This window comes from Python bivittatus, unplaced genomic scaffold (assembly GCF_059951505.1).
Source record: "Python bivittatus isolate LINGU-HERP-01145 unplaced genomic scaffold, Pbiv_v1 ctg000020_np1212, whole genome shotgun sequence".
NCBI classification, from domain to species: Eukaryota; Metazoa; Chordata; class Lepidosauria; order Squamata; family Pythonidae; genus Python; species Python bivittatus.
In genome coordinates this window covers 58,435,808-58,451,339 of record NW_028277030.1, presented here as the reverse complement: position 1 = coordinate 58,451,339, position 15,532 = coordinate 58,435,808, and the positions used below count along the sequence as shown (strand labels likewise).

The following is a 15,532-nucleotide window of genomic DNA, read 5'->3' as shown; positions in this document are numbered from 1 at the left end:
CAAGAACAAAGAGCAAACCCCAATACACAATCGCACAAGGAAGATGTAAATAATATTTAAATAGTATTTGTGATCATGTGTTACAGTAAAGAACAGTAAGACAGATCCATATGTCAACTCCTAAGCAAAATAAAGTCGTATATTTCACAATAATAGTAGCTTTAAATTTACGCTCTGCACGTTAGTAAAGCTGAACAGACTGTCCTTCTCTTCTGACAAGATATATGATCTTGTTAGTCTTGTGAATATTAGGACAATTAGAACAATGGACAGACTTCTAGTAACCTATCAACATCCGTCTTCTGATCATGTTTATTTTAGCAAAGCTGAAAGGACTAGCTTGTAATTGACATTGGGGGACCTGCAAACATATACTGTGGTAATGCCAGTATTTTTGAAAAAATACATTATCTCACAGATTCTTTTTGAAAAAGAAGACAGCATTGTATAGTCCAGGAGACATTAGTTTATTCTGTCCATCAGGATTTCTCTGGAAATTCTATCATCTACCAAATAGATTTTATATCTGGCTTGTTAGATAATTCTTGGAGGAAAGCACCTCTGTCGTAACAGTGAACTCTTTTGTATGATACTGAAAGCTTCTCTCATCTATATTATTTATTTTGAGATGTAGTAGCTGTCCATACAGAATATTATATTTAAGCGCATACAGATGGAAAGAGTGAAAATGAAGAAATGAATTCTTATCTATAGGCTTTGTATAATTTTCCATGATTGGTCTATTAATATTTTTCCTAGCTATTGCATCACAAATGCAATAAATTCAAAACTAAATATGTCTGTTGCATTAATCCATACTATAAATCTCTGGAGTAATTAGGGTTTACTTCAAAAATCATAAAAAGTCATCAGTATTGTACCCATAAAAGACCATATTGTTTTGGAATTGGTTTGAATCACTACATAAAATCTGGTAATATTCTAATTTAGCTATAAGTAAATTGAGTATTAAGGGTATTACTGCAAAGTTCGTGGCTTCTCTGAGACAGAATCAATCCTGTGATCTGAAAGAATACTTTTCTGTTATGATAGCTAGCAACTCTTGACAGAACAGGCTTTGATAGAAACTGTGTACATCTATAAGATAGAAAATGCTTGACAATGCTCCTTCTGTATGTGAAATATACAAATATAAAAACATCTTACATCTAAAGTAACCAACAATGTGCATTACCGTTTACTTTGATCTTCTCTTGTGTTGTCTGTAAAGCTTTATGCTATATGTAATTGCTTATTCTCTCTTTTTAAAATCTATATATTATGGGTTTTATTCCATCACATTGCATCAAAATATTGCTTTGCTTGATTTATTATATGGTGGAGTTTATTGTTATGGATGTGTTGATAACCACCAAGAATCTTCCTGATTGCAATGTATATAAATTAAAATAAATAAATAAGCAAACAAGCAAGCAGGAGAGAATTTCAGTGTTGTGGGTAAATGGTGATCCAGAATGTTGCCAATGGTTCCAGAAGAAAACTGATATTAGATAACCTCAAGGATGAGCTATCATGTATCTTACCCCATCCTATCCTATCCTATCCTATCCTATCCTATCCTATCCTATCCTATCCTATCCTATCCTATCCTATCCTATCCTATCCTATCCTGGAAGGAATTGTAGACTATTGGAACTCTTAGAGTTATATTGATAACAAAATAAAAGGTCTCCCATTAATATTCCTTAACAGTAGTGCCTCTTTAGCTGTAACCATTAAGATATGCAAGACATCTAATTTGGGATTGCCCACAATTTATTTATTTATTTCCTCAATTTCTAAGGGCATCCATTCTTGGCAGCTTACAAGAAGATTAAAGATATCAGCAGACGGAGACATAAAAGGAATTGTTCCCTAATTATTTCATCAGCTTGTTCCTACATTCTGATTTCATCCAGGGTAATGATAGTGTCCATTTTATCTACAGATTTGATTACCATTTTGAGGCTGTATTTTTGAGAAATTATCAGGCTCCTCAGAATACAAAGACCATTTTACAAAATAACTGAATGCAAGTGTGAAGCAAACAAGTTTATAGTTATAGTTGGATTCTGGATCTGTACTTCTGTTCTGCACTGTAACACATAACTGTATAGATATCAGTGTTGTTTACAATAGATGGTTTTACTTCTTCTTTGTGAATTTATTTAGCAACTGCATTATATGAGGCATCAGTGCTTACTCATTTTGGTACCAGTTCTTGGCAGCTGAAAATGATAAATGTTTGGCTCTTTTTAGCTCAGTAAATAATCACTATGAATGTCTGCCTTTGTCTTCGTGGTTTCCTTTAGTTCCCAAACGTTCTCTTCCTGGAAGGAGAAAGAAAGCCCTCGTTTTGATGGCTCTGCTACATGTTGTTTTCTTGTCTAGCCACCTTGCTCTCTCCCTTGATTGGAGCAAGTGCCTTAGATGATTGCAGGTAGCCTTTTCTGCTGTCATCCTCTTTGTAAAGTAAATATATCAAAAGTTACATCCCATCAACATTAAAACAGCGAGATCATCTGTTCCCAACTTGGGGAAAGTATTTCAGTTCAGCTAACAAAATTTTGCTAAAATAGCTCTTCACAAGTACCACCCTGGAGATCCTGATTTATTACACTTTGCTCCTTATCTACATATTTATGAAGCCGTCTGTTCACCACTACCATCTCCATGCTGCTTATGCATACCTAATGCTATTTTTGTGGGGGAGCCATGTTTAATAAAGTAGTCTATTTCACTCCAACATAATGATTTCCAGTGTCAATGGTGGAGGAACGGCAATCTAGTTGAAGGGAAGGCTAATGGGTCTGTACCAAACTAAGAGAGGGATTTCTGCATCCTTGGGGGATAGTATGTAGCAGTTTATTCGTAATTTAAATAAAAAATAAAAATGTTAATACGGTCTCTGTTCCCTTCATTCCTGCTCCCTCTCCCTCCCCCTAGACTTTCCAGCACCAGTGAGCTTCCAGCTGAAATACACATAATCACTTGTTTTCCAGAGTGGGAACAAGGTATTCTTATATTTGCTGCTACATTTATTGTCAAGTAAACTGTGTGCTTCATGACTAAAGTAATAGTTATCCAAAGGGAACATCTGTAAGACCAGTCCAAGCTTCAAAATTATCAAGTTGTACCACTTTGGCAGAACAGTAGTCCTGCCAAATGCAAATATGTGCAGCATTTCACTGAAAGCGATTGTGTATGTGTGTGTATGTGTGCAGTATTTAGCATCATTTTCCAAATGTCTTCATTCAGGGTCAAAGCTAAGTGAATGATTTATTCATTTCCAAGATCATATAGTGTCAAGGAATCATTCTTCAGATACAGTTGGAATTTTTTTTTTTTTTTTGGATGGATAAACATTTCTGTTCCAGTGAAGTACAGCATAAACAGTTAGATAGTTAAATTGATCTGGACTTATGGTCTGTTGCTTCCTCTCCCCTAATGCACATTTAGATGCCAATGCAGAGTAGTTTGCTAACTGCAGAATTCGGTAAGCCTTCCTTGTTGTATCTGGGGCCTTCCCTGTTCATCCTGCTTATGGACTGTGGTGGGAGCCCAGCCCCAAATCTTGCCCTGAGCAGACACGGTATATAAGTGGAAGATTCTCATCTATTCCTTGTGCCATTTCCAAGCATGGCTTTGCCTCTATTTGGTGGGAAGGGAAAGTATAAGGAACTATAGACTATAGCTGTTATGAAAACATAACCTGAGCCCAGGAAAGCAGGAAGGGGTGAGAAAGGAACTCAGGACTGCCCTGCCTTGACTCTCTTTGATATAAGAGCAAGGGAAGGAGAAATGCTGTCAAGCTTTCAAGATTCTGTTATTATAAACATGTCAATAGAGTTCTGGTATTTCTTGTGGTGTTTGTTTCCTGACCTGTTCTACCTTGAAGGGCTGACAGGAACTCAAAAGCAAGATAAAACTCATTGCCAAGAAGGCGAAGAAGAAAAGAGCCAATGTGGGACTGGAACTAGACAATTGAATAGGATAGAGATGGCTAAGGATGCCAAGATTCAAAGGTGCTACCACCCATGAACTTGGCAGTTTAGCCTGCTCAAATCAGTGTTTTGTCTTTATTCTGAACCCCATTTGTGGTCTGCATTAGAGAGGGGCCCAATCTCAGACCTCAGTGTTGCCAGAAGCCACCAAATACATCCAGAATGTTTAATGTTTGAAGACGTGTCATATTAAATATTTTGGTTTGCTGTAATTTTAATTATATTGAAATTTAAATTGGATTAAATGCATTCATTTTTGTCCTGACCCTGCCTACTACTTGGATTTAACCCTAATCCAGGAAGCCAACAAGCTCTGCATCTTGTCTGTAGAGAGGTGGGGCATGCGTATGCTCTGGCAGATGTTGAATGCAGACCTACCTTTTCCAGCATCTTCTCACCTGCCCATTTATTTATTTGTAGCTCTTCACAATGCAGGAGCAGAGGTGCCGTGGTGCTCCAGCACTAGCTCAGCATTCCAGGAAGTAAGATGTTGCTTTTGGATGGTTCCTAATATGGGGTGACCAGATGTATTGGTATGCAACTGTCTTCATCCCCAGGCTGAACAGCTTTGAGTACAAGGAAAATTGTACTGCAGCCCATCTGGACAGTGCCAAGTTAGGGAAATCTACTTTGTAATGATGGTCCATTCACTAGGTGGCAAACATCAGAGTTTGGAAGAGATTAGACCTGCCATAAAATACTTCTTTAAGTAGACTGTTGTCTTCCCAGAGTGTGTGTGTGTGTGTGCGTGTGTGTGTGTGTGCGTGAGAGTGAACAAGAAAGAGAGAGTTAAGACTCAAGGGACAAATAAAAATCAGGTTAAAGTTGCATAAGTAAAATTTTTTTACTATTTTTATGCAAATTTACTATTTGAAGATAGGCAGAAGTACGTAAAGACAAATTGTTTATATCTGGTGATTTTCATTTTGGCAGACAAAAGAGATCATTTCATTTATTGATTTACTGTGTTCTATAAACTCTACATCGGATCCAAATTAGGACTTCTAGCATGCAATTTTCTTCTCCGTTGCTTTTGATTGTCTACGTGAAAGGTCTCTTTAAATTAGACAAGTTTCCCTCCCCACCACTACTGCTCTGGATTGACTCTGTGGATTTATAGTGTTATTACAAAAAAGATTTTAAAAATATAATCCATTGAAAAAAAGAAATACAAAGTTTAAGGAGGCTGGCAGAAAAATCAGGAGCACTTACAATGATTCTGTGGTGGACTTCATTTCAGGCTGTTAATCCTCCATTTCCTTCACTGGGCAAAATAAAGTAACAATTTCTGGAGACTTGTACTCTCCTCACCTGACCCTGGATGGATCTTACATAATGCTTGTCTAGCCTCCCATTCATTGTAATTTGTCACAAAAATTGCTTCAATAGAGATATAAAAAGATGTTCCTCCTACTCAGAAGGTTGAATATGGTCTGAAAAAAATACTTTGCCTGTAGTGACAATATTCGTCCCACATTCTATTTCAGCAGTAGGTTAGTGGACCAACACATGTCTTGCAGGTACCCCATTGGGAGTGATCTTGGCTTCCCACACCCTTCCTTCTCTAGAACACTCACAGAGACTTCTTTGACTGTCTTGAAATTGATGGTTTTTAGCTTCATTTAATTGTGTCACTATAAATGCTTTACATTGACCCTTTTTTTTGGTCACAAATTGTCATTTTTTTAAAAAGGTCAGGTATTTGCCATCCATCAGACAGTTGAAAGAAGTGGCCTTTAGGGTTTGGTTTTGTTAGTATGGGAAACCACTCTTACCCATGAATTCAGAAAGTCTAGGAATATGCATTCAAAAAATCAAGTAGTTGACCTCCTTTTGGTGTAATACATGACATTTGGTATATTTCATGCCAGAGTTCAGTGACTCCACACTTAAGCCCCTTCATGCTCATACTGTATTTGGATTGGGTCTGGACTTGCCCATCTCCAGTATGTCAGCTTGTTTCAAGGGTTTGTTTGATATTTTTCTGGCTCTATACTAGTTTATCTGAAACCCAACAAATCCTACATTTTATACTTTTCAGCAAAGATGGGCCTTTAATTCACGTTGCTTTTGCTTCACCACACTTCCCAGCTTCTGGGGCACAAGCAAGTGAATGCTTAGCATTTGCTGGTACTTATTTATGATTGGGAAAGAATGCAAGGAAATCTATCAGCGAAGTTGAACCTACTGTAATCCTTCTAGTCAGTTTCTAGTCAATTTCACAATCCATTTATTTATTTATTTAAAAGGCCACATCTTGAAATTTCCTTGCTGGTAGAAATAGTAGACACTAAACACTGACTTCACTCCATCTTCAGCCTCTGAAGTCAGGGCAATAGAAAGGCTTTATGCTGGAATCTACAACCTTGGTTACAGTTACTGTAAAAAGGTCCTGGTTTCAAAAATGCCACCATGCTATCTTTCTAGGATCATTGCCTGACACAGACATTTTAACAAAAATAGAAGGAATAGTGCTTTTTGCAATAGGGTGGCACTTCCCCATAACAATTTTAGGGTGTGTGTGTGTGTTAGAAACAGCTGCATAGATGTATGGTACTGAATATGTGTGTGCCTTTGTGCCAGTTTTCAACTCCTCATGACTGCCTGGACTGGCTCTTGGTGTAGTGGTCAAGGCACCAGGCTAAAAACCAGGAGACCCTGAGTTCCAGTCCCACCTAGGCACAAAGCCAACTGGGTGACCATGGGCCAGTCACTCACTGTCAGCCCTAGGAAGGAGGCAATGGCAAACCGCTTCTGAAAAACCTTGCCAAGGAAACTGCAGGGACTCATCCAGACAGTCACCAGGAGTCAACACTGACTTGAAGGCTCATGTGCATATACATTGAATATGGGTGGAAGTGCCTGTAGCTCTAGGACAGTGGTATACCTCTGTAAGTCATCCGGAGGCCAATCTCTTTAGTCAAGTCAGGACGATTGCAGCCTACAGAATCTGAATGGTTGGGACAACCTCAAGTTGGGCTCAACTGGAGTTGAACTAGAGCTGGAGCTGGACATGGCCTTTGTACTCATCTGGGACTCATTCATACTGTGGCAACGGTGGTGATGGCAACAGAAGTGAAGAGCAAGGAAAGAAAAAGCTACAGCAGATCACTCCAATTTGCAGATAGAGAACATCTTCGCTAAATTGCAGTGGGTTCAAACTTATTTTCTCCATCCTGGATATATGAAAACCTGTTTCACATTATCCTGCTCTATCTTATGATCTTGACTTTGGCCAAATTGGATGCACATCCATAAAGTATATGCTTCCCAATTCTGTCTAAGTAAATTGCTAAACATGTCTGTTGTTTACAAAGACATATGTCTTGTAGCGTTTATAGGAAAAAACAGATGGATTTAATCATATCTGCTTTATCACTATTACTGTTGACACTTGTGGCAATATGGTGGAAATAGTATATTTGCAGAAATCTTCATTTAGAAGGATGTAGGGATTGTGACTTAAACATACAGTCTTCAGCTAGGCGCAGTATCTCTGTTCTGAGTAATTCTTGGAGGTCCTTACATACTGTGTCAGCCTGACATTGGGGGAAAATGTGTCTTTGAACATGTAGATTGTACATAGTTGACTTTTAAAAGGTCCTTTTTCTATCACCATATATATGTATGTATGTATGTATGTATGTATGTATGTATGTATGTAGTGTATATATTTTAACAGGGGCATACATTTGGTTCTCAGGCCTAACAGGAAAGTGATGGAGAATGAAAAGAAATACAAAATACTTTTTTTTGCCAAGCGCTTCACAGTAGTTTGTTTTTAAAAATGTACTTGGAATTGCAGTTTTGTGAGGTCATTTTTGAAATGAAGATTGCATCAGAAATGACACCACTCACAGCAGAAGGCACCTGGGCTGAAGAAAGAAGTAGGAAGGGAGACCGATTACATCTAATGGAAATTTTGTCCTGGACAAAATGGGGGAGTTTCCCCCAGTCATCTCTGTGGGGAGCCATTTGTGATGTGGAGGCTGTTTCTCTCCTTCTTTGGGCCCCCGAAGTACATGCAGTTGAATGCAGATACTGAGGACAGTTGTGGGTGAAGAGGAGATAAGAGAAAAATGGCTCTGTCAGAGTTAAGAAAAGCGCTTCCTGTAGTTTCAGCAGAAACCGAATTGTGCCCATCCTGAGAGGAAGTAATCACTGAAGGAATTTAAAGTTACCCTTGAGACCCCTAGTTTGGGTGAGACAACTATTGGATGGTAAATATTTCTTTGAAAAGTTAATGGATAATAAATCAGCTATCAGGCATTCATCTTTGGGTGTGCTTGTCCTGTTACATCATTTCGTTTTCATTTGCAATAAGTGAAAACAACAGAACTGCTCACTTGAACTGAATGTGACATTGATCCTCAGAAGAAGCCGGGTGGTGGTGCTGCTGGGGGTGGCAATCTACCTTCTCTTTCAGGAAGAGAATGGCCTGAAGGGAGAAGGGAGTCCCCTCCTCTTCCACACACCACAGTAGGAAAAAACGGAGGCAGTTTCACCATCGTTTCTGTAGGTCCAGAAAAAAAAAGAGGTCCACCATTTCCTCAGTCTATGGTAAACTGATTAAAACAAAATTGTTTTGCCATCAGTGTGGGGAAAAGACATTTTGCAGTAGGAGGTTTTGTTTTGGGTGGGGGCACACAGCTCAGCAATCCATGATAAAATGGCTACGGAAGTGGCTACCAGAGGGTAGCCAGTCAGGAGGGAGAAATTGTCTACAACAAAATGAAGACTGCAAATGTGTTGCCCACGTGGCTTGTGCCGGCACCGATGGCAAAGTGCTGCTCTTGATATGGAGCAAGAGGCAAAAATTTCCTTTGCGGGGGCTGGGCTTGGTGGAGGAGGAAGTGGTACTTTCCTGTCCTTGAGGAATAGTGAGGGGTCCGTCCTGACGCCAGGGCAAGTAAGAAGTGCTTGGTCTGCAGGGTTAGTCCATATTATAATATAGCTTAGAAGTGCAGAAAAAAGGAGATCAACTCTCTCATGGGGATTTGAAATTCAGAAGTGTTTGCTTTTTTTCTAAGACACAGTCATTCCATGATCATATGTTGCTCAGTGTATCTTTACTCCAAAGATAGGAACCTGTGTCTTCTGAGTATTGCTGGGCTAAACTCCCACCCCTTAGCATAGACTATAGTAAGGCATATGGGGAGCTGTGATTCAGCAACATCAGGCCATAGGTTTCCCCCACTGTAATCATGCGGGATTGATTGGATCCATAGAGCTAGGATGGCGGATTCTATGCCTTCAGGTGGAAAGGGAGGAGTGGCTAAAGTCCTGGATGGTCTCTTGCCCAGGGCAAAAAGCCTTTGAATTGTGCAAGAGACTTGGAATTCTACATATGAGAAGTTTCTGAATTCCAAGTGAAGTTAGTGGTGATTTGAGTCCCACTGAAAACAGTGGGGTTTACTTAGTTGTAGCTAAATTGTATCACAATATGTGATACATGAAAACATGTGTATTGACACAGGCTAATTGCAAGTTAATAATACTTGTCCAGCTAAGATATACATTGTGAGTGAGTGTGTAAAGAACCTGATAATTCCTCACTGTACCCTTTGTAAGTTCTTAACAAATAGTTACACCTTAAGGAAGTACTGTGAATGGCAACCTAAAATGCAACCTATTTCTATCCTCCTCCTCCTCCTCCTCATTTCTCCACTCAATCTATCTGGGAAAGAAAGCAATGCCATAGAAATGTGGGTGTTCAAAGAGCTCAAAGTTGTGGTATAACAGGATCGATCTGGTATGTGTTTTCATGATCAGCATTTGTTGTGTCTTCCAGCTGAAATCTCGTGTTCTAATGACTCCTTTAGCAATCTCCCCACCAAGAAGCACCCCAGAACCTGATATTAGTTCAATCCCCCAGGACGCGGCTACAATTCCCAACTCAGCAGCACCACAAGCCCTCACAGGTATGTGGAATCAAATCCACCAAAAGGAAAGCCTTGTTTTACGTTAAATGTTTTTAAGAAAGCTTTCTTCCCTATCCTTCTGAGGGCCCCAAGGCAGCTTATCAATCAGTTTGTGAGCTGCCTTTCCAAACTGGTGTTTTCCTCTGTTTTTGTTTTCAGTATTGTTTGCTACTGTGGTTGTACATAATAGAAAATGAGCTGCACAGAAGCAACTCATGTACTGACTCTGATTTAAGAGACCCTGTGCCACAGGCTGAGAGTAAAATATCTGTGCTTTTGTGTGAATACATTCATCATCAGAACTTAGGAAAACCATCTGTGCCCCTCATTTGTGCTTACAATGGGTTCTTCTGCTTTGTTTACATCTTCTGCTTTGTTAAGCAGGCTTTCAGTGGCTTACAGAGCTATGTAATGCTAACTATTATTGCCATTATCCCCCTATTTATCCAGAATAGAGTGCTTTGAGACTTTTTATTGTTCCGCCTGAGTAGTTGTTAACACTTCAAACACTAGATTTTCATTATGGTTATAATAATTGTGTATTATCCTCAACATTGCACATCTACCTTCTTTGCTCCATAATAATTTCTTTGTCACCTCTCTAATTTCTGTCACAGGATGATGCTATATGTTCTGAATGATGACAACTCTAATACTCTTGCAGCCAGCAATAATAATGTGTCTTGGTTTAATTTGACTGAGACCAGGTCTGTAAGACATAGGCATAGACCTGCATGCAGTAGAGTATCCTTCTTAAAAGAAAAAAGTTCTGGTATATAAAATGTTAGCATTTTTGTTTCAGAAAAGGCCCAATTATGACATTATAAGTCATTTTATTATTCTGTGCAACTATATAATAAACTGGATTAAGGTACTTTTCTCCTTTTAGTCAAAGCAATAAATTGTATTGAAAGTTTAAACACAAGTAGTATGGAATATAAAATATGATGGAAGACTCAGTAAAAGTCTTTATGCTGACCTCTGGGAAGTGTAAAGAAACATGGATGAAGAAAGAGCCATAAGTCCCAGAAGCCCTTTTCTCCTCAGGAATTGTAACTTTTTCTGGAGTACTTCATTTTAAGGGACTTTTCACATTTTAACCATTTGGCTTTCCTGGTTTCTTTCACATTTTATTCTCATGATTTTCCTCATTATATAAAACCAGGGTTTTCAGCTCATTCTATACACTTAGATTTCTGGCTACAACTGGAAATCCTTCAGAATTGTAGACCATTCTCTGAAAACAAATCCATATTTCTATATTTATCCAATGCAGCATTTCCCAGCCTGATTCCAGATATGTGGGGTCTGCAGAGGCCTGAATCTCCAGCAAACAAGGCCAAATCAGAGACACAGAAAGGAAATTTTGTTTTATGAAGTCTTTAGAGACCTCTTTAGATAATGACAAGGGCTTTTTTCTCTGCCTGCAGTCTGCCTTTATGTCAACAAGCAAGCGAATGTGGGGCCATACCTTGAGCGAAAGAGAGTGCAGCAACTTCCAGATCATTTTGGACCTGAACGACCTTCTATGGTGCTACAGCAGGCAGTTCAGGCATGCATTGATTGTGCCCACCAGCAAAAGACTGTCTTCTTGCTTGTCAAGCAGGGCTACGGAGGTGAAATGGTGTCAGGTAAAACTGGGAGACAATGCGTTGCAGTAAATGTATTTCTGCTTTCAGAAGTGCTAACAAGGGTCATGGACCTTGAATAATCTGTCTGGCTTCTATTGATAAAAATTATTAAAAGTAGAATTGGTGGGGTTTTGTTTTATGCCTGTAAGAGATCTCCCCTGCATCCATCTCATACTTAAGCAAGTCTGAAAGGCTGTTCATCAATGGAAATTCATCTGAAGAGAGTCAGTATTTTTTGCATTTCCAACCCATCTGATTTCATAGTTGAGCTTGTTTCTCTGCCTCACATGTGTTTGTATGTGACAGTAAATAATTAAATGATTCCACAATAACTTTTATATATTGGTGTTTAAGGTAAAGTGTCAAGTTGAGTTTGACTCCTAGTGGCTACATGGACATGTACTTTTCTTGTCTGTTCCCTTTCCTAGTCTATCCTACAACCCTTGGATTTCATGATAGTATCCTAAACAAGTTCTAATCGACTCCTACCCTGCTCAGCCTGTTGACATCAGCTAGGGTCAAACAGGTGCTGTCCTCTGCTGTGACAAAGACAGCCACATGCTTCTTCCTAATTTTGAAGTTCCTGATTAATACAGATTCCAATGTGGTACAGTGGTTGAAGTGCTGGACTGCCATTGGGGAGATCCAGGTTTTACTCTACCCTCAACCACAGAAGCTCACTGGGTGACTTTGGGCCAATCATTCTCTCTCAACCCAACCTACTTCAAGGGTTGTTGTCAAGAAAAATGGGAGGAGGGAATGCTACCTCCACTGTTTGGAGCTTCTGAATGAAAATGAAGCGGGGGATAGAAATCTAATACATACATACATACATACCTCTGTGAAGACAAGATCATAAACTAAGAATGAATCTTTATCCCCTAGGTCACATTCTCTTTAAAGAACAGAGAGGTTATGTAGCTATTGTACAGTGTTAGGATACTGTTTTCCATTTTTTGAAGTGTTTTAATCCATATTTCATGGCTTTAAAAAAATAATCCATATCTACAAAAGTTTTGAAATAAAATAATGAATTACAATATTTATATCATTCTTTTTAAAATACAGATGAAGAAATATGCTTTAAGAAATAATTTATTGAAATATTGACAATTATCTTCTCGATTAAGTCTGTTTTACTCCACTACTGAGACTTGCCATGTTGTGCAATTCTAAGCTTTATCCCACAGTGCAACATTTATTTATATTCTGTTTCCATTTTCATTTCCCCTCTGGGCATTCTGATCCTATTTGCACCTGTGCTGAAAGAACAAAAAACTAAACATACACAAAAAATATTTTAGCTGAATTCTGAAAACATACCAGGCTGTTATATCCAGTAAAATTATTATTTTTTTCTTGTGTGGTTAGGACTGAATTCCTATAAACATGACTACAGTGGCAGTTCAAAGCCTCTGATTTGACTCAGTTCAGTGCACCAAGAATGAAATATAACTTGTTTTTAAGATCACTGAGGTCTTTTTGATGGAACTAAAAGACAAAGTTCAGGAACCACTAGCATAAACCCCGACCCAAAGAATTCTCCTGCCACAACTGCAAAGTGGCAACATTTCAGTAACATAAATTAACATGGAAAATGTATAGATTAGCAACTCTTGATAGTGTAAAAATGGTTGGGCTGACTGGAAATCATAGGAATTGTGCTTGCATAAGGCTGACATAGGCCAAAGCTTCACTATACCAATGGTGGGGATGATTCTTATTCAGATCAAGTCCACATATATAAAATGTTTGCTATAGATAATTTTACACAAGCCTATTCTCCCAGTCCAGGGTAATATCTTCTACTGTAATAGGGAAATAGAAGCAGCCAAACTATTATGTGATCTAGTTTTGAAAATTCTATTAGAATTTCTTCAAATGGGCAACTAATATTACTATGGCCCCTGCAACAATTGCTATGAGATTCCCCCAGATCAGTGTGTGAATTGTTCTGATACACCAGGATGATAGAAAATCACATCCATCCACACAAAACCTTCATCAAAAGAGGTTGATTTGACTGTGTGCAATGATGAGATGAAGTAACAGCAACCTTTATACATGGATTTGGAGATAATCCACTGTGATTTGGAGGAGATATTCAAAATTATTTCTTTCTGTGTAATATTGAGAACAAAACCCATACCTGTGATAAGCCATATTATTTAGTCCTTCACCTTTCACTTAGTGAATTTCCCAGAAGTCCATAAGCAATCACAGTATTGGCCTCAGGTGATCCAGGGCAGGGAAGGGCCATACACAGTCAAAAGGACCTCAGTCTACTTTAAGTGTCACACTGTGAATACCTACAATTTTTTTTCCATCTCTCCATCAGTTTCTGCCTCTTTTGAAGGAAAACAGCACCTTTTGAGTCTCCCGGTTGTGAACAGTATCGGTTACGTTTTGCGATTCCTCAAAAAGCTTTGCCGTAACTTATTGTGCGACAATCTTTTCAGCAACCAGCCTTTTCCTCAATATAACACTTCTGAAAACCCAGAAGAGTATGAAAATGGTCAGATGGAATCAGGTAGGTTTAAGGACTATAGAAATATAGAAATATATATCCCAATAAATTATTTCCAATTGATTATTGCATCGTGCCAAAATATATAATGCTGGCTTTTGCTCCTCACCAACTAAATTTTTTTTCATACATATTTAAGTTGCATCCCAAATCAGATGTGATGTAGGAGATCTCTGACTCAATCTCCACTTCTAAAATATATGTTACATTATTTTGGAATATTGGATCCCATTTTGATTACAACAGCATTACTGTGAGAGGAGTTTTGGCTCTTCTGCTTCATGGTGGTTTCTAGCTCTAAGTTTCTAAAATGCAATTAGCTCAACACCAGGGAAAGAAAAGATACTGTCATATAATTAAAATCTTCTTTGAGTTGTGTTTCCATAAAGTTTTCTTGGTAATAATAAAATAGTAGTTTGCCATTGGTTTCTTCCTGGGCATTGTTCATTTTTCAATCTGGCCTACAGTCCTGGGATCTCCTACCAAAGGACTGTTGGATCTGACCCTGTTTAGCTTTTTTGGGAGGAGCCAAGGTTGGTAAGTGCTGCCACTTAGTCTGAATTATCTTGCCAATATTTTTTGTCGATTGTAGACTCAATGTCAGCTTCAGGGAAGGAAAAAGAATTTAATTGAGGACTCCTTTACCTATCACACATACATTCCACTCTCTGAGTGGCAAAAAACAGAGGAAAAAAAGATTCATAGAAACGTCTTCCCAACCATCCATTTCCCATTGCAAATTGTGATGGAATGTCTAGCAGGCCCTGGGAACAGAGAGGAGGGAGCCTGATTGTTGTAGGAGGAAGCAGGGGCATTACAGTAAACATTCCTGAGTGCGGGGGGGGGGGAGGGGGATGTGAGAAAGAACTACAAAGTAATTCTGTCTTAAGTACGCTAGGTATAAGTTGTGCTGGAGAACTACTTTGGAGGCCTTCAAAACCAATGTCAAGCCTTTCAAGGGTAGCAGCCTCAGGAAATGAGAACCATTTGAATTTCTGGGGTGAGCTTTGTTGCTAATAGGGTATTATAGCAGAATCTTGCCCTTGTCTGGTTTAGAATGGCAAGAGACAGCCAGGAGAAGGCTGAGGGTGAACTGAAGAGTAGTCAGAGTGACACACCATAGTGAGAAGTAGCACTAGGGAGGAAGGGCTGCAGGAAACAACAGGAAGAGTTAGGAAGGTTAAGGCAAAGCAGCAGAAGGGAGTCTTTGTGATTGTGTATAAGAGAAAAGGAGAGTGTTACATTCTTTTAAAAGCTATGGTGCTGATTGGGGCACGTGAATCTTGCTGGAAGATGAGGTAAGAGGATTTTTGCAGTGATCCAAAATAACAAAACCCTTGGATTCAAATTGGGTCTTAGGTCCTGCCCTCTTCCCTTGTGTGTGTGTGTGTGTGTGTGTGTGTGTGTGTGAGAGAGAGAGAGAGAGAGAGAGAGAGAGAGAGTTTTCTT

At 38.9% G+C, this 15,532-nt stretch overlaps 1 protein-coding gene across 2 annotated transcripts in view; it reads left to right on the top strand.

The window, feature by feature from the left end:
* The window catches only part of SCML4 (Scm polycomb group protein like 4), a 77,801-nt gene that overhangs the window by 37,610 nt on the left and 24,659 nt on the right, over positions 1-15,532 (top strand). For both annotated transcript variants that reach the window (XM_007423354.2, XM_088150870.1), the window contains 3 exons: positions 9,796-9,925; positions 11,356-11,556; positions 13,895-14,086. In XM_007423354.2, coding sequence (XP_007423416.2) covers positions 9,796-9,925; positions 11,356-11,556; positions 13,895-14,086 — 523 coding nt within the window. The remainder of the gene's footprint in view (positions 1-9,795; positions 9,926-11,355; positions 11,557-13,894; positions 14,087-15,532) is intronic.